The 23349-nt window shown below is 35.9% G+C and overlaps 1 protein-coding gene across 6 annotated transcripts in view; it reads left to right on the top strand.

Moving 5' to 3' along the window:
- The first annotated feature begins 1465 nt into the window (after positions 1–1465).
- The window catches only part of LOC126977224 (protein O-GlcNAcase), a 45639-nt gene continuing 23755 nt past the window's right edge, over positions 1466–23349 (top strand). For 5 of the 6 annotated variants that reach the window (XR_007732176.1, XR_007732175.1, XR_007732174.1 and 2 more), the window contains exons 1-12: positions 1466–1759; positions 1858–1909; positions 3121–3349; positions 7096–7200; positions 9969–10131; positions 10991–11119; positions 12127–12270; positions 15308–15422; positions 17642–17727; positions 19533–19723; positions 20695–21007; positions 23169–23311. Coding sequence is in view for 2 of the 6 variants with exons in the window: in XM_050825947.1 (XP_050681904.1) it covers positions 1693–1759; positions 1858–1909; positions 3121–3349; positions 7096–7200; positions 9969–10131; positions 10991–11119; positions 12127–12270; positions 15308–15422; positions 17642–17727; positions 19533–19723; positions 20695–21007; positions 23169–23311 (1737 nt within the window). In the remaining 4 variants the exon portion in view is untranslated. The remainder of the gene's footprint in view (positions 1760–1857; positions 1910–3120; positions 3350–7095; positions 7201–9968; positions 10132–10990; positions 11120–12126; positions 12271–15307; positions 15423–17641; positions 17728–19532; positions 19724–20694; positions 21008–23168; positions 23312–23349) is intronic. The other variant, XM_050825948.1, reaches the window with a different exon arrangement.

The following is a 23349-nucleotide window of genomic DNA, read 5'->3' as shown; positions in this document are numbered from 1 at the left end:
GCGTGTTTAATAAGAGTGAATGTAGTGTCAACTGTCAACTGTTACTAACGTCAGATGGTAGTTGACACTGTCGTTTACTCTGACACAACACCCAGTGCCAGTTCAGTTCCTACGCTTCTAGGCTTGAGTCTGCGATCGGTTCGCATCGAACACAGAGTACATTTGTATAAACTAGTAATACAGACATTTCTCAACTGTTAAAATTGGAAAGACAGAGTGACGCCATCTGTTAGCGTGTTTTATAGCTTTTTAAGTCTATAGCCATTAAAATACTACTATTTGATCTTACTACTGCAGTATTTTGGTAATTTTTAATTTTGAATAGTTATGCGTGTACTTTAGTACCGATGCGATACTACTAAGATTGTATACCCATCGAATTAATGCGCTACGTGTTTGGTGGAGTGTCCATCGATTCGGTGTCTTTAATTATTCAACTATCAAGTCTAAGCTATATTTGCTGTTTATATTATAATAGATTAGAGAATATTAATAACGTTGAACTATATGTTGTCTTTTATTTTCCCCGCTCGATTACCTACGCCTGTCTAAGATTACCTATAGTGATTAAGATTATATATAGTGAGTTATCTTTGATTTCTCTACAAATATACTTATGCGAATGTGAAATTGTTTATTCGTTTGTTTGTTACGCTTATACGCATTGACTACTCAACCGATCATAAAGAACATAATATTTTATACATATGATGTCAGGGCTACAGAAAAGCACATGCAGAGGGGTTGGCAGGGATTAAGGAATTTCATTTGCCACGATCCTGAGATGCTTACCTGGCTTCTCCAGCTTACAAATACTTCTTGAATATACTCTCTTGTTTTTATTAATCTAGACCTTACGAATTTAAATAATTCTTCAAAATTGAAAGTAATTTTAAAAATATTATTTTATATATATATACCACTAACCTAACTAAACAAGAATATTAAACAAAATAGATAACAAGAAGAAAAGTTTAAAGTGGACGAAAGCAATTAGCAAAGTGCTATTTGAGATCTTAAATGAAGTGAGTGCGTCTGGTTGATCAAAAATGTACATTTTAACTAATTTATTTACAAATAATAAAATACCTGACCACTAGTTTGTGGAAACTTCTTATTTTTATTTACCATGGTGGTGAGTAACGAATTACTTCTTAATAATTACACCAACAACACGTCATTATACAATTAAACAATACAAAAAAAATATGTAATCAAATTATAATGATATAAATTTATAAAAAATTAATAGAACTAAGCGTGCTTTGTAGATACATAGTTATCAAAAATGTTATGAATGAAAAAAATAGTTATTCGGCTGTGGAGCATTCTGTGTGTGGACTGTGGAGCTTCAGTGTCTCAAGGCCGATAGACGTGCATCCGGTACCATTAATAAAAAAAATATCCATATTCGATTCTTGCTCAACTTTTGATGGGTGCAAAAAAATTCCAATGTTACCTACCTACGAGTACGAGGTATATGGAACGTCAAATTACAGTTTTGTTATGTAGATACTAAATACTTTTAATGATTATTGCTTTCGGCGTTTTCTTATAAACAGTTATTCGCTAGGAAGTGAAGTTACCCATTGTAAATTCTACTTAGATTAATAAGTCCCTCTCCGTCAGTGAATGTAGAGTAATAAATTACTTTCATTGATAAGTACAAAAAAGAAGTAACAGTATAATAAAATGACGGCAAGTGCAACTGATGATGAGAGTTTTATACGGAAGGAATTCATTTGCGGCGTTGTTGAAGGTACGTTTATTTTTGGAAAACGGTTTATACGTGTGTCATAAAAGTTTGCCGCACTGTAGGTACCAAGTGTCATTGACTTTTGTGTTTCTATTTTCCAGGCTTTTACGGTCGACCATGGACTACCGAGCAAAGAAAAGATCTATTTCAAAAGTAAGTTAAACTATTAACTTGTATGCTTGAATACTGTTTTAAAATAGTCATAAAATGCATTAAGTATGTGTATTATTTTTAGTTTTACCATATATCAATGTTCTGTAGTATATATTTTCTAATAATATTAGGTAAGAAAGTATATTAGTTTTAAGATTGAATCCCTTTGTTTATGTGAACATAATTAGTCCATATTTTAAGTCAATACAGTTTTGTTTTTTTTATGATGCAGAAGAGAGCTGTAAGCTATATTTATAAAATTTGGCACCATTTTGGTCAAAGTAGTAATGCTCATAGGTACAACACAAGAAACAAGCAATTGATGATGACTTATGCCCGTAGTCTCCATAAAGTTCCCTATTAAAGTTTGTTCTAAAAGACACCAATAGTAGATTGTAAACTGAGGGTCAAAAGAATCAATTCCCGAGGTATTTCCCGAGTAGGAATTGATTTTTTTACCCGTGTTAAACACTCTACATTTCATTTTGAATATGAGGAAAATAAAACTATTTGTTTATTTAAACTATTCATGGATAATATGTAATAATATTAGTAGTACCTATTTAAAATTAATTGTCAAATAAGGACAATGTATGTCGACTTTTTTAAATATAGAACTCACCACATAATTGTTGTGGCTTATTCCGCTCAAACAAGTTTGTGCTAAGTTCACACTGGCTGTTTAGAAAGTCACATGGCCGCAGCATTTTTTTTATTAGTTTTTCTTTTACATAAAACTCAACACAGCTGACAGCAATTCTATTTTTAAAGTTCATTCTGGCCCTTGGGTGGGAAATAATTTGTATGAGTTTTTCCCTCTCTGTGGAGAGCAACATTTTATACCCAATAATCTGATCAAAACAACAATACTTTCCGAGTATGAGAAATTATATTATTAGTTTGCTTATGGCATTTCGGCGGCCCTAGTGTTATCTTACCTTTTAAGCCGTGTCCACATGCATTGTTAGAAATAGCATATTGTTAGAAAGAGTATGTGTGGCACGGTGAATGAAAGAGAAAGAAGCCCTTTCTATTGCAGTTATTAAGGCCGCTGTTGTAAACGTAAATTGAGATTGAGAGAACTTTATCACTATAATTGAGTAATATGTACTGTAAAAGTTAAAGTTTTGACATTAGCCACAAATTAATTTATACTAATAGTTTAGATATCTAGTAAAGTCCTGTGTACTTATAACGTCAATTTATTTCAGGCTAAAGAAATGGGGACTAGATATTTATGTTTATGCACCTAAAGATGACTACAAGCACCGAGCATACTGGCGTGAGTTGTACACAGTGGAGGAAGCAGAACACTTAACATCACTGATATGTGAAGCTAAGTCTAATGGCATCATGTTTTGCTATGCCTTGTCGCCTGGCCTTGATATAACATACAGCAACCAGAAAGAGATAACAGCACTGAAACGGAAACTTGAACAGGTTTGTTTTTTTTATTGATAATTCTAAATTTATTTTACAAAAGAGTTAGATTTAGGTAAATACTCAAAAAACATTGTGGTTGTCTCATCTTGTACACTAAGATCTATTGCAGTTCCAGACACTGTGGGAGAATTTTAACAAGGTCCTAAAAAACAACTGATAATAATTAAGTGCTACCTATTTATGGTTTGGTCTTAAATAAAATTTACAATTTTAAAACACAAGGCCTAAAGTTCATGTGAGAAACTGCACCGACGGTCGTGAGCCATTTTTTTATAGTTTAGTATTAATTTGTACCTGGTGTAATATTTAGTGGTCCGAGGGTCGACCTATCCCCCTGTTGCCAACACTTGATTTATTTTATGTGACTTGCTTTTATTATTAATATAATATTATTTAATTAAGATGTGTTGATTAGTTAGTTAAATATTATTATTTGTTAGTTAAGTAAATATTGTATCAGTTTCATAGTTTTAATATTGTAAAAAGGGTTCGCCCGTATATAATAAATAAATAAATAAATATATTGTTTCCTAGTGAGTCATTCACAAAAATTTAATTCATATGAAATACAGTTAACAAATATAAAAAAAAAATATAGGAATGTAATCTGAAGTTCCTGTATTAATTTGAATGATGGTTTATGTACATGTAATACAGTTTAATATGGAGATACATTCTCATTGATGTTAGTATATATATATACAGGTTGTCCCAAAACTCAACGATAACCTGGTACCTGGTACCTGGTAAAAATAAGAAAAAAAATCTATGTCACTTAGTCAAGCGATGACAGACATTTTTCGAAAATGTTAAAAATTTGACACCCTTTGTCGCATTTTTAGGTACTGTGATCGCAATTTTCACAATTTTACAGTGATTTTTTTAATAATGTTATCTCAAATAACAGTGCTATTAATGGTAACCACAAATGAAAGTAATAATCATTGTTAACTAAGTAAAATAAATTAAATTTTGACGAGTTATGGTTTATAAAATTTATGTCAGTCAACTTTGACACTCTATGTTGGGAAAAAAATGTACTACACTACCTATGGCAAGTTTTTTTAAAAGATGGCCCATTTAGTCTAGATTTCAAAATAGTACAACACTTGCCACTTTTCTTGCCAATAAAACTGCTATTTCGTATTTTTGCGAAAGGAACTCATGGAAAATTTAATCAAAATAAAACGGTAAATTATCGTAACAGTTTATTATCCTAAAATTAAAGCAGATGCTCAAATTGTTTCCCTCCAGCACGAATACAAGCTCTGCATCGCCTCAGAAATGACCTGTTCACCAGTCTTGCAAATCTCCTCGCATTGATTTCTTCTGATGCTGCATCAATTTTTGGCGCAATTCTGTTACATTTTGAATTGGTTTTGAGTAGACCTTTTCTTTTATGCATCCCCAGTAAAAAAAATCTACTGGATTCAGGTCTGGGGACCGAGGGGGCCATGAAATTTGTCCAAGGCGTCCGATCCATTTACCGGGACATAATTCGTTTAAATATTCTCTTACAGGCCGGGCATAATGTGCTGGGCAACCATCTTGTTGATACCACATTTCTCTGTAGATGTTGAGTGGTACATCTTCTAGCAATGTCGGCAAATCATTTTGAAGAAAATGCAAGTAGGTGGCGCCATCTAAATTTTCAGTGAATTCAAATGGTCCAATTATTTGACCATTTAATATTCCTGTCCTCATGTTGACTTTAAATTGGTATTGGGATCGATCCTCACGCATCAAATGCGGGTTTTCCGTATGCCTACTATGAAGGTTATGTAAGTTTAAATAACCATCTCTTTTAAATGTCGATTCGTCAGTCCACAAAACTTTATTTAGAAAATCCGGATCTTTCGCAAACATGGTTCTGCAGAAATCAACTCTGGGTGCGTGATCACGTGGTAACAAGCTCTGCACACGTTGTACATGGTAAGGATGAAAATCGTATCGTTTTAAAATTCGATGTGCGGTACTCTTCGCCACACCCGTTGCAATTTCAATCGAACGTACTGAGGTACTGGGGTCATTTTCAACTTCAGCGTCGTAGTTTCCTTGAGGTCTCCCACCAGATGTACGAGCACTGGGTAATCGTCCTTCCGAGTATGATGCGTGCACGTTTTGGAAGACACGATAATCTGGGTGCCGCTCCACATTCGGGTACCTCTCCCGATACAGTCGAGCTGCCGCAGAGGCATTACAATGGGACTCACCGTAGATAAGATGCATATTTGCATACTCTTGCGGTGTGTACAAATGCGGCATGTTGTTCACACACAGTTTGCACAGCACAAAGTCCAAAAAACAAAGCCAGAGTCGTCAAGTACGGATAGAGTATCAAGTCCAGGGTAACACAAGCCAAAGTCGATAGTACGAAAGTTACACGATTACGAGAGAAGCGCAGTAAACGAAGAAACGATGCGTACTAAATGTTATTGTTTAAATTTTATTATGAACGACTGATGAGTCGTTGTGAGTGAGATGGATAGTGACGTCTCGTTTTGACAAATACCATAACTACATTTCTTTTTATCATTTTTGTTCATTACAAACAATGGAGACTTCGAACTTTTCAAACAAAAGAATATCAGGTATTTTTTTTACTGAGGGATCCCTACGCATATCATACGAAATAGCAGGTTTATTGTCAAGAAAAGTGGCAAGTGTTGTACTATTTTGAAATCTAGACTAAATGGGCCATCTTTTAAAAAAACTTGCCATAGGTAGTGTAGTACATTTTTTTTCCAACGTAGAGTGTCAAAGTTGACTGACATAAATTTTATAAACCATAACTCGTCAAAATTTTATTTATTTTACTTAGCTAAGAATGATTATTACTTTCATTTTGTGGTTACCATTAATAGCACTGTTATTTGAGATAACATTATTAAAAAAATCACTGTAAAATTGTGAAAATTGCGATCACAGTACCTAAAAATGCGACAAAGGCTGTCAAATTTTTAACATTTTCGAAAAATGTCTATCATCGCTTGACTAAGTGACATAGATTTTTTTTCTTATTTTTTTCATAACTGGTATATCTTGGCCTCTCGCCCGGTTCCAGGTTATCGTTGAGTTTTGGGACACCCTGTATATATATATATTCCCCTGGCACATTCCCTATTTCGGGTTGGCCCTCCTGATACAAGATCGCCACTGTTTGCGTTCTTGGGTCATTGCTGGCATTAGGCCTAGCATCGTCATGTCTTTGTTAACAGTTCTAGTCCAGGTAGTTGGTGGGCGGCCTCTGCCTCTCTTCGCCTCATCCATATCGATGACTTGTCTCGTCATGTGGTGTTCGTTCGTACGCATTACATGCCCATACCACCGTAATCGGCCTTCCTGTATTTTATGATGTATAGCTGCAATTTTAAAGGTGCCTCGGATATACTCATTACGAATTTTGTCTGACCGAGTAACACCCCCAGACCAACGCAACATTTTCATTTCGGTGACATGCATTTTTTGTTCATCACATCATTCTCATTGATGTTAGCATAAATTAAATCTGAAAACAAAATTTATGAATGATGCGGGACTCAAACCAACGACCTCTCACATTCCGTGCAAGCACTCTTCCACTGAGCTAACAGTTTGAGTGACGTGTCTTGTTCAACTCTCAGGTTGTGGCTTCAACTTAAATTAATCCCAGAATTAGGTTAGCATCACCTTAAAATAATAACAAATTGTTTAGATATTATTGTGGTTAAAATAATATTGTTGTGAAAATTGTTTATTTGTAGGTGTCTCAGTTTGGCTGCACCTGTTTTGCTCTGTTGTTTGATGATATTGAGCCAGAGATGAGTGAAGCGGACAAACAAATATTTCAAAGCTTTGCACATGCACAGGTGAGTGTATTATTTGCTTTTGTAATATTAATAACTAGCTGACCTGACAGACATTGTTCGGTACATATTTAATTATATACTACTAGCTGACCCGACAGACGTTGTTCTGTAGATAATAAAAAAAATACTGTCTAATAGGAATTTGCCAATAATACTTCTAAACATCAAGAATTATTTCGTAAAATATGCTCCCTGTTGTTATAATAAAATTGTTTCACAGCAGAACTGTCAAACCTAGCGTCAATAAATTCTCTCATAGAAAATATCCATACAAAATAAGTATTGGAAATAAAAATAATTATGGGTCCCAAATCGAAATAAAAAGTACCCTATCTCTCAAGTTGGACAAAGCTGCACTCCATGAAGTAATCCCCATTAAAATCTGTTCATTAGTTAAGGAGTCCATCGGGGACAAACAACATGTCACATAATTTATATATATATATATTTTTTTTATAAATAGTTTCGTAAAATATGCTCCCTGTTGTTTTTATGAAATTGTTTCACAGCAGAACTGTCAAACCATGTGTCAATAAATTCTCTCATAGAATACAAAACAAATATTGGAAATAAAAATTATTAAGGCCCAAATCGATAATAAAACCTATCCTATTTCTCAAGTTGGACTAAACTGCCCTCCATCCATAATCTCCATTAAAATCTCTTCATTAATCTAGGAGTTCACTGGAAACAAACATCAGGAAGTTAGATTTCTTTATATTAACATATAAGGCTGATACTAAGCCTCACATGGACTGTTGTGTGATTTGATAATTTTATTTATGGAAAAATAAATGGAATAGGAATCACTAGATGGTATGTGATCGTTGTAGCACATACTCTATTGTAACACCAGAAGAAGCAAAAGGGTGCAGCCTGTGAGTTAAGTATACACAGAAGATGTAGAATGATCTCCGAATCCAATACAATAAGGCAATCAGGGTGATTGGGACTCCCCCATCATTGTAGCACATCAGCGATGTTTGTGAACGCACTTACAGACAACTTTAATACAGTCATGCGAAAACGAGTCCCATCGTCATGCACAGGGTGAGGGGGAGCACCAACACCATGGTGATGGTGGTTATTGATAAGCCTGACTTCCCCATACTAAGGCATTGGATACACACACATGTACACATAGCGAGTGCCTCAGTGTGTCGTGGCAAGTATTTAAATTAAATTAAAGAAATCAAATTAAAGACCCAACAGACGTTGTCCTGTACACACGTCTTAAATTTGAAAAATCGGTCCAGCCGTTTGGAGGAGTTCACTAACATACACATGAGCAGGAGAATTATATTATATGGACAGAATTGAGAATCTAAACCAATCTCAAATTCACTGAAACAAAAAAAAAAATCATCAAAATCGGTCCAGCCGCTTAGGAGGTAGTTTAATTGTGAATCTAAACCATTCTCGAATCCACCTGAAGACACACACCAATCTCAAATTCACCGGAACACACAAACATATCATCAAAATCGGTCCAGCCGTTTAGGAGGTAGTTCAATTGTCAATCTAAACCATCCTCGAATCCCCTTGAACACACACAAAGAGTTCAGTGACATACACACGCACACAAGAAATATATAGTATAAAGATAGTTTCTAAGAAAAACTAACGCTTACGGGCCAACAGACTGAAATAAACAGATTTTATTTATTTATTATTTATCTATGTAATGTTTGGTGGTCACCACAACACCGCATTTATCTGTCGTTAAGCAGTATTGTTTCAGTTTGAAGGGCACCTTGACATATGGGGCTAATCTAATTAACATCTTATGTTTCAAATAGACGAACCCAATTGCAAAACCGCTCTGAAATATCGTCTTTTTCAATAATCTTGAACAGAGCACTACATTTATTTATGCATTTATTTAATACTTTAATAAAACGGCGTGATCCAATTACACTATCAAAGTTAGTAATTAATTATAAACAAAGAAACTAAACATATTTCACAAATTATAGTAAATAAGATTTACTGTAATTAACTAATAATTATTAAACATCCAAATACTGTTCATCCATTCCTCTCACAAAAACGAAAGCACTCTGTTAAAATCGTTTGCTATCCATCCTCAAATATATCACGAGCAGGTTTGTGAATCTTGAGAAGATCGAGAAGAGTTGAGAGCTTCGAGAAGAGCTTAGAGAGCAGAGAGAGACCGCGGTATAGGTGAGTTGGTGCGAGCCACAGTATAATCTGCCGGTCTCGCGAACAATCTATGCCTGCGCCTCGAACAATAATTATCCGATACAAAGATTCTACATAACTCATCCTACTAATATTATAAATGTGAAAGTTTGTATGTCTGGATGTATGTTTGAACTTCTTTAACGCAAAATCTACTGAATAGATTTTGATGAAATGTTACAATAATATAGCTTACACACCAGAATAACTAATAGGCTATAATTTATAAAACTATAGTGTGAATTATACAAAATATAAAAGAAGTGTGATTGTTACTAATGAATACAACTAGCGCCATCTCTTATCAACTAGCAAGGAAAAGACCAATACAATTTATATGGCAAAACAACGTTTGCCGGGTCAGCTAGTCATTCATACTCGGTGCATCTTTATCACCTCTGAGAAGTTTGCACATAATTGTGAGCCACTGTTGCTTTCGCCTAACCTGCATTGTAATGGGCAACACATTCACTTACCAACAGATGAAGGTCTTGTGGTCTTGTCATTTTTTTTTTATAAACTTTGAGTGCAGTATAAATGCTGAATTGATGACAATTTTCCACCAGGTGTCTGTGACAAATGAGGTCCATCAGCATCTGGGTTGCCCGCGGTTCCTGCTGTGCCCAACTCAGTACTGTTCCACCAGAGCTGTTCCCACCGTCCCCAACTCGGAGTACCTCAACACTCTGGGCACAAAGCTGTCTCAGGAAATTGATATTATGTGGACTGGTAAGTTACCAACACTTCATTTATTCTAGTATTAGATAAATTTAAAAAAATAATATTGGGTAAATGCAATTCTATTTAATCTAGATCTTTACAAATCGGATCAATAGAGATAGACAATACTTCATGTCGGCCCACATTCCAGCGCTCTATAACACACAGGTTCAGTCACAAACTCTTAAGAGTAATACTCTCATCTCTGGTCTGATGCATCCCAGTTTTAGCTCGACCAGTTTGACCACAGCAATGCAAAGCTGGTTAGATTATTAGGGATACAGTGCTCTGTGTTTCATTCCACAAGTTATATATCAATTATTATTATATGAATAGGATAATATGTTATTTTTATACCTCAGTAGTGTTTGAGTGGCCTATAATTTATAAAGGTATTTTTGAAGTGACAACTTCTTTAGCATTTTGAATTTGAAAGTAGATGAAACGAAAAAGCGCGACAGTAATTCATAAGATTTAACGTGGGAGAAAATGAGATAGATATTGCATGTTTTGGTACCAGGCGATCATAGTTGAAGAAGAGATTATCATATATATGACGCGAGTATACCTTAATATATTCTGACGTCATGCGCACGACGTATTACTACATAGCCACCAGGAGAACATAAATATGGTAGCGGCGATAGTAATGTCTTTCATAGCGGTTGAAATCATGTGTCATCCGAGCAACATGTACCAGGACTTCATATGCAGCTTGGAGGTTCATGCAGAATGCAGATTTCACTTTTGACGTGTGAACTTGGTACGCACGCATTTTTTTTCCAGTTCACTTATATAATTGTAGTCTAAATATAGTATTACGAATCCTTTATAGACCTCGAAAGTTAAAGAATATAAATGTTCGCAGGTCCAAAGGTTATCAGCAAAATTCTCACAACGGAGTGTATAGAGGAGATCACACAGGTGCTTCGAAGACCTCCCGTCATCTGGGACAACCTGCACGCTAATGATTATGATCAGAAGAGAATATTCTTGGGTAACCCTTTTCAATATTCACTCTTAAATTTCTTGACCTTTCAGTTGTGTCAGCCATTGAAGATAGCCAATTTCTTGTCTCACCTACATTTCAACCCATTATCACGAAATTTTGTACCTGTCAGGGGTACAGGCACAAAGAAAAGGGTAAAATTATTATCACAATGTTGTCAGGAGTCCCCGAAGGAGAGCGATACGAATGAAACGCAGATAAAATCGCGGACAGGTTGCTAGTCATTTATAAATAAAATTAATGTTGTGTTTTTTATATAAGATAGGGGCAAACGGCTCTTCGTTTGCCCCATCTCATATGAGATGGGAACTGCCCATGGAATTCCGTTACACCAAAAGTCAATAAATACGTTGTCAGGCTTTATGTTGGAAGTATGGTCTGAGCTTGAATGTCCCTAACGTGTATCGTGATTGGTATCCTGCTCAACTCAATAATTCCATGTTAGGAAATTGACTTGAGATTTCGCTCTTTCAAATCTAAATCATTCAAACGGTTGGTAAGAGCTGTGGGACGGAACCCGAGAGGTGCAGTTTCGAGTCCCTTATCACAGTTCATAAATTTTGGTTACAAATTTAAATTGGGTAATCCGAGAAGTGAGAAATATCAGCAAAATCTGACCAAAATAACCTTTAATACACAAATAAAATTTGAAAAACAGAATTTTATGAACGATGCGGGATTCGAACCCACGACCTCCGGCGTTCCGTGCCGGTGCTCTAACCAACTGAGCAAACCGTTCGAGTACCGCCTCGTTATAAATTCGTTCAAATTTTATTTGTGTATTAATCCTAGAAGTGCGGGTTTATCACTTTAAAAACATAACATATTGTTTAAAATAAGCTATTTTTCGGTAGAGTTTGTGATGAAACGAAACTAAATCTAACAAAACTAAAAAATTCAAAATGGCTAAAGTATCATATTGACTTTATTCCCGCAATTAACTTTATGTACGTGTATATGTTTGAGCTGTCGAAATTAATATTTAATTGTGCCAGGTCCGTACTGCGGCCGGTCACCGGAGCTGATCCCGCTGCTCCGCGGGGTCCTCACAAACCCCAACTGCGAGTACAATGCCAACATGATCCCCATCAGGAGTCTGGCTCACTGGGCCAGTTGCAGTCTGGACGCGCCAGTTCACAGTAACTATCACTCGTATTTAACCAGGGTTTTCTATCTAGGGCACACAGTAACGGTGTTAATACAAAAGTGTGTGTGTACTTATGTATGCACGCAAGAAGTTATACTTCTTTGGCCTAACGAAGCAACAATCATTAAATTCTAGGTTTGTAGGAAGAACAATATTGTAAAAATAATCTTGCAAAGATGGCTTTGACAATTAATTATTAAATAACGAATACGGCTGTGTGGGCTTGCCTGTTGGTTCCTAAAATTTTCTGACGTTTGCGACATTCGTTTTTTTTTTTTTTGGTTTCTTCGTCCATTATTGGGACAGGCAAAGGGTTCAAGGTCGTACAGCCGTCTTCGTTATTTAATAATTAATTGTCAAAGCCATCTTTGCAAGATTTTTACAATATTGTTATTTCTATTGGCTTGATCTAAGAGCTTATTAAAAAACAGCAATAAGGTTAAGATGGTGATAGTAGTCATAAAGATGGTTAAATGTAGCAATATTAATATATTGAGATCTCGAATCAGAGAGAGAATAAGAGAGTCTCCAATGCGTGCCTCGCATTCTGTGTCAGTATGTAGCCTGTGAGACCTTGTTCTCAACATCCATCCACAGGTAACACAAATGCGACAATGGTGACCACTACCAGCAGAAGGAAGGAAGTCGCAGTAGATGTAGAAATAAAATTGTAAACGAATTGAAGTATGCCGAGTTAAAACATTTAATATTATTGTCGACTAAAGTAGTTAAATAGTGAAAATTTCAACAACTTATGTTGTACAAAGTAATGTAGTACATATAACCTTATAGAGTTAATATGAGAAAACGTGTAGCTAGAGTGATAAGTATTATTTTAAATTTGGCGCTTGTTTTAAGATGTACCCTGATGCGACTGTAGCGCCCCCACATATACACAGATGATTCTCTTTGCGTCTACCCTCCAAACAGAATACGAATAAATGGATGGCTGAAACACAACATAATAAAAAAATTATAAATATTAGGTGATATACAAATATGTGTTAATAATAAATATATTATTCTTTATAAATTTATTTATTTATTTATTAGGAAGCCAACGTGCATACGACTATCTTAATCTATAGATACATTTAAAAATTCTTTTATAATGTTGTATACTCCACTTACAGGCTAACTCGACATGCTTAATAGTATTATATACATCCTTTGTTAAACTAAAACTTTTGAAAACAATTTTTGATAAAAATTTTACAAATTAAAGCCACAAGCAAAAGGCTGATAAAACAATAAAATAACTATGTTCTTACTTAATAACCAAGAAAAAACTAAAGAATAAAACAATAACTACGAACAATGACTAACCATCTTGCAGTACTTTCATAATTTTTTTGATTTCTTTTTTGAAACATGGGGCAGAGTGCTGAAAAATATCTATACCAGCTCTTTTAACCAAGTTGTTGTAGGTGACAACTATTCTATACAAAGGGGCGGATCTGCCTAGGTTCGATCTAGTTAATCTAGGCCTGAACGTTAGTTTTTTGAGAACATGTGACCTAGCATTACGCTTTGGTACCGCCAATTGAACCCTACTCAACAGATTTGGGCAATCGACACCTCCATCTATAACATTTTTTAGGAAAGAGAGATCAATTAAGTCCCTGCGATCAGACAGTGACGACGCTTTCTAAAATTTTAAAAGATCAGTGTAGGTGTTACCCTTTTTTTAAATTTAGATGAAGAGAATAATTATTTTCATCTAAGAATCGGATGCTTGTTTGTATGTTTCTGTAGGTAAAATGAAATGAAATTTCATTACTGTTGTCAGGTCATATATCAGTCATTCGACCACGGCAATGTCTTGGGAACTTTGTGAAATTTCACATTTTATTGTGATTAACTCGGTATACATATACTTATATACATGTAACTTTTGTACCATGTACAACATCTACAAGTATATAAGGAATCCTAATACTAGAATATAAAATAGTTGTTCATTTTCTTTTTTAAATTTGCAACACTAGTAAGGAGGATGGCGAGAATGAACTTGTTTTGGGACCCACTGAAAGAAGTGGCTTACATCATGGAAACTTATTTATAATTGTAGAACGTAACAAAACTAAGAAAAAAGCAAATCGTAAGTAAGTCTAAAAAAGTGGGAGAAAAAAGATATACCCAAAAGTAAAATGTAACCTTAAATTATAATACAAATGATTTAAGTTTTCTTTAGTGTTAATTCCGCCAATATTTGTTTTTAAAACAATTCGACACGTGTTTCGCCTCTACACGAGGCATCCTTAGGACGTGTTGCCTCGCCAAAATCTGGCACGAGACTGCCAAGCAGTTATTGGCACACGAACACGAACGAAACACGTGTCGAATTGTTTTAAAAACAAATATTGGCGGAATTAACACTAAAGAAAACTTAAATCATTTGTACAATTATGGATTTCCTCAAAGTAACGTCTAATTCAATAAATTTTCTAAAATTATAAATCAGTATCTATTGTTCAATCAATAATTTGTATCTCGTGCCTAAAAACTGTCTGCTAAAAGATAATAGAATATATATGTGAAGATGAATGTTTTCTAGCAGGTATCGTCTTTTAAAGATACTTACGTACTGATTTTAGTATCTAAAAACGATAATAATCTTATTGAATCATATTTTGAATTACTACTGAATTACTGATTTGAGTAGGTATAGATTGTTTGATGGTGTCGGAATATCCATATAGAAAATTACTATCATATCAAAAAAATATAGATGTCAATTGCGCAAAACGTTCCGTTATTGCAAGAAGACTTATTTTTTAATACATAATAATAATTTATTTATTTTAACTCCCATATATTAGCGCCTCAATATTTTTTTTTTATAAACATCGCATAAAATTAAGTTTATAATTAATTTCTCTCCATCGTACTTTACAAAATTACACTCATACAAGTAGAAATAATCAATTTGTGTGTTCTTGATACCTAAGTTTTGTTAGTAAATAACATTAAAATGCATGATTTTTGTTTTATTGCCATTATTAAATATTAGTATTTGGTTATTGCAGACGAGGCTGTCTCGTGGGATATAAAACTGGAGCGGGAGAGCGACCAGGGCGTGTGTGACGACGACCTGAACCTCTCGCTGGGGAAGCACGTCTACCATCACCGACAGACACTCAGGTATCAGACCTGAGTAACTTACACGACCTGGATAACAGCGACTATTGTTTTATACAAGTGTATAAATTTTCGTCTTGACAATTATTATTATGATTTGGGGATTTCAATGCACTTTAATCCTAGGATCTATTGTGTCCCCTTCTTGCGCAAGCGCCTGTTCTCAAACTTAAAAGTTAAGGAGTAGAATCGAGTCTAATAACTAGGATACGTGTTACTGTGCCGAGATTTAAATGATATCCTCGAGACCTATTACTTTTAGAAGGCGTCGGATCCTCAGAGGGTCCAGGCATGGCACGTCCTCTGCTTTGAGTGAAGGTGTTTTGAGACATCCCAGCCTGATTCTGGCAATGGCTTCGCATTCCAGAAGAATGTGTATGGGGTCTTCAGTGGGGCTCTCAGTTGTATTCTGTCCAAGCCTATGCAAGTGTCGTGAAGCTAGTTAAAAAAAATTAACAAAAAAAACCGACTTCAAAAACACTATTCCAAAAATCTAGATATAATAATATGCACTAAAAAGTATAAAAATAATGGCGTATTTTTATACAATCTAATTAATGAATCTAATTCTAATTGCAATTATTGTTATTTTTGAAATCGGTGTCCTCCCGCCTCGGCCTCGCTCACGCCTCTCGACTCCTCACGTCGCGCGTACCACTCAAGCACATCTCACTTTGCATGTATGTAGTTTGCAAATCTACCTTGACGCCACACGAGAAGCACCAGATAAAAAAACAAACAAATAAAAAAGAATTATCGAAATCGGTTCACCAAGTCGAAAGTTTTGAGGTTACAAACATAAAAAAAACATACCGACTAATTAAGAACATCCTTCTTTTTTAAAGTCGGTTTAAAATAATAATATTTTTAATGGATGGTAATCCAGCTTGAAACTAGGCATACGTATGTAGGTAGACAGACAACGGTATATCAAGTATAAATAAATACACATTGAATAACATTAGTGAATTAGAAAAAAATACTCAAATCCATTATTTTTATATACGATAGCGCATTAAATGAAATATCCGGACGACCGAGCCTTGCTCGGATTTTTAAGAATGTACAAAACTTGAACAAAAAAAAAACTAATAGGACATCTGGATTCGAACCGGGGTCTTCTGCTTTCCGGATCACCCAATGTCCCATCTGAGCTATAATAGTCTTGTATATAGTGGCGAAATTTACCTTTGTATTCTAATGTTATTGTAGCTGTTTCTCATTCAAACATGGATAAAACCATTTTTTTTAAATTGAAACCTAGCTAGATCGATTTATCACCCCCGAAATCCCCTGCATACTTAATTTCATGAAAATCGTTGGAGCTGTTTCCGAGATTCAGATTATATATATATATATATATATACAAGAATTGCTCGTTTAAAGATATAAGATATTGTATTTAATTACATAAATGCTACTACTTTTATAAAAGGCATTTATTTTCTCAAAATTGATTCCTTTAGAATTCTTTTTGATGTCATTTCTAATATACTAGACACTACTACCGCTTCGGAAAGAAATGGCGCTCTGAGAGAGAAGCGGCGCAAGAAACTCTCCCAGCATTATTTTTTTGCGCTCTTTTCAATAAAAATATACAATATTGTACAGTCATTTCTATCGCTATAAAATAATCACAATCTAGTCCCAGGCTGTCCGATCTTTTAGATATTCAGCTGTGGAGTAATAGGACTTACGACAGATCCATTTTTTTTATAAAACATTTAATTTTATTTATAGATAATGCCTTAACAGTGGCTGGGACTTTATTATAGAAGTGTATACATTTACCCTTAAAGCTATTATGTATCCTATGAAGCCTACTAGAATTAGTTACAAGCAATCCCTTATTTCTAGTGTTATAATAATGAAAATCACTATTAAGAGCATAAAGATTTATTATTATTATTATTTAGATTATTCTGATAAATAAAGCAATTTTTGCGAAATTATTCCCTAACCATTCCAAAATATTCAAAAATGCCCAAAGTTAATGTTCAAGTTTTAACTATTGCCGGCACTCCCGCTGTGCAACCCGTAGTTTTTCTTAATATAACCTTTTTAATATCAGCCATACAAAAATAGTACCTACAGCAAAGGGATTTTAATATAAATTACATAAATATTAATTTTCAAGGCAAGTTAGATTTTGTAACCGCATCTCAAGCAGAAAAATGTAATATTTAAAATGAAAATATAATAGATTTGTTTCTCCATTTCAGACAGGCCATAAACGAATGGTTACCGGAGTTTTCAATACCAAAGACAGCTCAAGGTCCTGTGATAAAGCCGCAGCCACCAGTTACAGGTGATCTTTATAATTATATCTAATCTTTTTTTTTATGAAAATAAGGGACGAGACATGCTGGAGGTTCAGTTGATGGTCGCCTACGCCCTGCCGATTACAATGCAGTGCCAATACAATGCTTTGCACAGAATACCGGCTAATTATGGGTACCACAATTGTGCCTATTTTTGCCGTGAAGCAGTAATGTGTAAACATTATTGTGTGTCGGTCTGAAGGGCGCCGTAGCTGGTGAAATTACTTGGTATACGAGAATGTCTCAAGGAGACGAACGCAAGTGTGGTGCCGCTTAGAATTTTTGGGATTTTCAAGAATTCTTAGCGACACTATATTGTAATAAGCAGGGTGTATCAATTACCATCAGGTGAACGTCCTGCTCATTGCATTCCTTATATGAACTATAGACTGGCTTTCGTCTAGTCCAGATCTGAACCCTGACTACAAATAGTGGAGAAATGGCCTGCTCTGAACAACAGGACGCCATCGTCGCATAACCTTAATCTCTAGATCAAGCAGTGACTTATTGTCCCATGGAAACAGTCAAAGTCAAAATATCTTTCATTGAAATCATATTTGATCATTTTTAATCGTTAATTTTCAGTTTCTTATAATAATAAGAGCTACATAATGTAGTTTGTAAAAATAAATTACTCTAGAAAATTATAATGTTTTGTTTTCACAAATTTTAATTAAAACAGAGTTGGAGCAAGTTCATTCACAAGCATTTTTATCATCTAAGTAATCCGTTATTTTCGATTAAGCATATCATTGGGAGTTTATTATAAAAGCGTACACATTGTCCTTTAAAAGATTTTCCAACTTTATGGAGTCTGGTAGTGGTAAGAGCGAGCTTATCTTTATTCCTAATATTAAACTCATGACTGTTGCTATTTTTCTCAAACAAGTTAATTTTCATGTGTACATACATCAAACTGTCATTATACTCATCTCTTTAAAATTTTCAAGCAGTGATTCTTTGGGACCCATATTGTAATAGTTATTTATGCAACTGTTGTGTAATAAGGGGTATTAAAACATGAATGTGATAATAGTATCACACGAGTGTTTTAATACCTAATTATCAACATTTGCATACAAGACTTTATCTACGCCCAGAATATGAATCCTCTAAAAGAATCTGAAACAGTTAGCTTACAGCTAACATTAAAACACCAGTCCTAGTAGTAACCTAATATCATCCATTACTGATTATATACAAATAAACTAAGTATTAATGAAACAATTATTTACTTTAATTATTACATTTTGTATAGTTCAATAATTAAAATTCACTTGAATATTATATTCTTTTGCAACGCTTAAAATATCTGGCGGTGTGCTGTCAAAACTTGAATCGCTCATTTTTTGTAAACAAAACAATAAAAATATCGAAGAAAAATGGCGGGGATTCGAATAACCTACATTTATTTTTACGGCGCGCAACGACGTTCTGGTAGTGTGAAACACGCGTAGACGAAACTGTTCTTTTTTTTTTTAATTTATACAGATACCACGCATCGAGCAATAAGAATGTGGCTGTCTGTTGAAACTCTTTGCGCATGAATGGATCGAAAAAAAAACATAGGAGTGTTGTTATGAAATTCAGTACAACATTACAACACTCGTTTGGATGATGTAATGATTATTAGAACATTGGGTGTTTTAATGTTGGCAATATGCTAACTGTTTCAGAATCTTTAATAGAGGATTTAAAGCATGGGTGTAGATGTGTTGTCAGCTATTTGGATATCGTGAGCTAGTACACGATGGCGCGTGTTTATAAAAAATAACGGTCTATACTGTGGCAGTGCCGCCAGTGCCCATCATCCCGATCGTGCCGTCCGTGAACACGTGCATGTCGCTGGTGACGGGTGTCACTTCCACCTGCACCGTCTCCGCCGCGGACATGTCGGGCGCCATGCCCGCGATCCCCACTCTCAGCAGTACTCAGCTGCAGGCGCTGGCCGACACCTGCGCCGTGGACAGCGTGTGCTCGCCTGTGAGTATTGCTCCTATACATTAAAAACGTGGTGGCCATGGCCCGGTAATTTTCACTCTACCCTCTCGCGTCCTTAATACATTTATATCCAAGGTAATTCACGTATTATTCCTCACCACTGACCTCTACTATATACCACTTGATTGGCGGCTGTCAAAGTACTTTTGTGCCTGTTTGATATTCGCCATTTTGGCGCTGTTGGCCATGTAGCGAGAGTCTGCGGTATTAAAACTAGTATAGACAACCTTAGCAAACATCGATAGATGGTGGGAAACTATTTACAAAAAAATGTGTACACTATTTAAGTTGATTCTTGAGGTATAAATAACACGGAAAATGAACGAAATAAATTCAGAATGCAAAATACCTCAGATTATTGTACGTTCCTTCGCAGCCATTTGTATAATAAGTACGTTAAAATTAGTTCTCTGGACGCCCGCGAGTGACGCTGCAAAAAGGCACAAAAAATTTGCTGTCAAACATATGGAACAACCTGTCCAGTGGAATTTATACAGGTCAGTGTTCCTAACACATACTTTGGTATCACCTATTTATTCACTAAATATCAGTGCAAAATATTGAGCTCCTCTTTAGTTTTTATTAAAGAGTCTAAGGTCGTGAAAAATGACAAAAGTTTTATCCTATGAATATTTTTTAAACAAGGCAAAAATGTTCCAACCCGGTATTTTATTTTATTGGCCTGGTGCCGGGTCCCGACCCGTCAAATGAGAAACGCTGTTCTTAATAATTCTACCTAGGGCTAAGACAACCCAATGTGAACGTGACTTTGATCCAACAGAGTGACCGATTTCCCAAAAATACTCTATACCTCAACACAAGGCTTTTACTGTTCTAGACGCAAGCTAGACACAACCGTACGTTTGATACGAGTCTTCTTTCCTGATTCAATCCAACAGCAAGCCTTGTCGATTGTTGTCGAGCAATCTTTCTTAATTCGTTATAACTTACAGGTGTCGAGCGCAGAAACCTTCAACCCCGTAGCCAATCCCGTGATGAACTCCCTCGTGTCTCCGACGAAGGTGATCCTCAACGAGTCGATACCGAACCCCATCATACCGATGGTGAGCTCTAACATATCGGTGCCCTCCGAGATGCCGGTCTCAACCCTGCCCATCCCGATCCTCGGGCTCAAGTCCATGGACGACTCCGCCATGGAGAAGATCGAGTGCGAGCTGTCCAACGACAGTGTGGGCTTCATGAAGTCCGAGGAGCAGATCATTGTTGATGACGAGGAGCAGAAGAACGGAGATATGAGTGTTGGTGGTGAGTGCTACCCTGATTTATGATTGATTATTTACTGGTGGAAATACTCTTATAAAAGCATTTAAAGCAGAAACACTTGTAAACAGATTGGATGAATGTGAACAATTACCACAGTGTCTGAATATGAAGGTTTTCAACCAGTGTGCGTTGCTAGTGATGATTTACGGTACGCAGACGTGGTCGCTAACTATGGTCCTGATCAGAAAGCTCATAGACACTCAGAGGGCAATGGAGAGGGCTATGCTCGGAGTTTCCAAGTCACGGTCGTAGCCCAAATGATTGCGAAACTGAAGTCGCAGTGAGGAGGCACATAGTTCGACGAATAGATGGCCAGTGGGGCAGAAAAGTCCTCAAATGGCGACCACGTACCGGAAGACGCAGTGTTAGTAGGTCCACAAGATGGGCCGACGATCTGGTGAAGATCGCCGGATTACGTTGAAAGAGGACAGCACAGGGCCGATCGTCGTGGAGATCTTTAGGGGAGGCCTTTGTCCAGCAGTGGACGTCTTCCGGCTGATGATGATGATAAGGATGAACGTGGCGTCAGTCAATGTATATTTACGTGATCTATACACGCAATTACCGGGTAAAGGCGACGAGCTGGTCATGTAGCCGAACATGCTATCTGATGAACGTTAACAATCTGTTTGCAGTCTTAGAACAAACAGAACTCAGCTCACATGTGTAGGCTGCGGGCCTTTTTGCGATAATATAATGTGTAAAATGTTACGATTAGCTCTGTACATAGGAGTGAAAACATATCAAACAAGCAAACACTTATAATATTATAGTATTTTATGCAACAGTTGTATAAGAAATGTAAAAAAACGCGAGTGTCGTGGGTTGCGAAGTGAGCAGCAGACAAACATCGCAATGAAAGACGTCCCGAGCGTTTATTAACTTAGTGTATTAACAACGTGTGGCAGTTTACTAACAACGTGTGGCATACAATATTTTTTCTACGGCTTGGAAATTTTCGAGTTGCCATTTAAATGGGCGGGAAATGTATCGTATATACAGGGTGTCTCAAAGTTATGGGATATGAAGGGAAAGTACCTTAAATATCGAAGATAGGCTATTTTACTGAAAGAAGACTTTATGTTATTTTTAAAAGTGAGTAATTCTGCATTCAAAGATTTTCTAAAAATTACTTGCCTCGTCTGGGAATCGAACCGACTTAAATGTAAAAAAAAACACCCCTACTCTTATGATGCCAATCGAAATAATGGCCAAAAAGTAATATCTTCGATATTTAAGGTACTCTCCCTTCATGTGCCATAACTTTGGGACATCCTGTATAAGTACTTATCTCTGGTGAGTGGTTTTATTTCTCCTACAAGGAATGGCAAAGGTATACATACATCTATACAGCCAACGCGGGAAATGTGTGAATTACGTAATACCTTATGCTGCACATCTTCGCAATTTTTTATTAACAATTTTTTTTCGAAAGTAGACATTTAAATGTTTAGTCTAATGATATGTACCTAATATTTCTATGAACTTACCATACCTAAACTAGATTTAGTTGTCTGTGGCACTAAAAAAACTGTGCTTTTTTGGCGAGATAAAGTATGGTAAACAATGCTTTTTTTAGGCCATAGAGTACAGACTTTTTCAAAGACTCAAGGTTGTATAAATGATAGATAAAAATAGAGGAGTAGAAAAATTATTTTATATAACCACCGTCAATAACAAAAAAGGCACCTCTTATTAAAATCTATCTAGAGATATATGCAGATCATTATCTACTACAATCTACAACATGCTCGATTAACGATCAAAACAAAGGGTGTTAATTGTCCTGCATGCAAATAAATGCAAAAAAATGCAACATGCAAATAAAGACATATTGCGTTTTGTGTTATATTAACATGCCAAGATAGATTTTAGTCCACGGAGACGAAGTAGTGGGCACGGCTAGATTTACTAGAAATGCTCCTTATTTTACTATACAGCTTACATTTGTAAGGAGATCCGACTCCTCTGGGCCTCTCCTCCATCTGGTTTCTCCTCTGGTCTCCATTTAACAGCTTATTTCAATGACTGATCGGTCAGTCAGCTATAACTGAACTATTCTATGTATTGAAAATCTTGATTTTTAATTAAATTGATTGTGACCCATTTGTAGAAGCTGACACCTAATATTTTGAACTTACAGGCACTCCTCAAACGCCGAGCCCCGGGTGTAAGGTGGGGGCCCCCGCGCCTGAGGGCCCCGTGGCCCCCGAGCCGCTGGACGTTGACCCGCCATCCGTGGCCCACACGGACTCCGATGTCGTCATGAACGATGGTTGTAGCGAGGTCAGTTCGATTACGCAGTCTGACTTTAAAATAGGTAC

This window comes from Leptidea sinapis, chromosome 44 (genome assembly GCF_905404315.1).
Source record: "Leptidea sinapis chromosome 44, ilLepSina1.1, whole genome shotgun sequence".
Taxonomy (NCBI): Eukaryota; Metazoa; Arthropoda; class Insecta; order Lepidoptera; family Pieridae; genus Leptidea; species Leptidea sinapis.
Note: the sequence above shows the minus strand (reverse complement) of the source record. Positions and strands in the feature narration are given on the sequence as shown.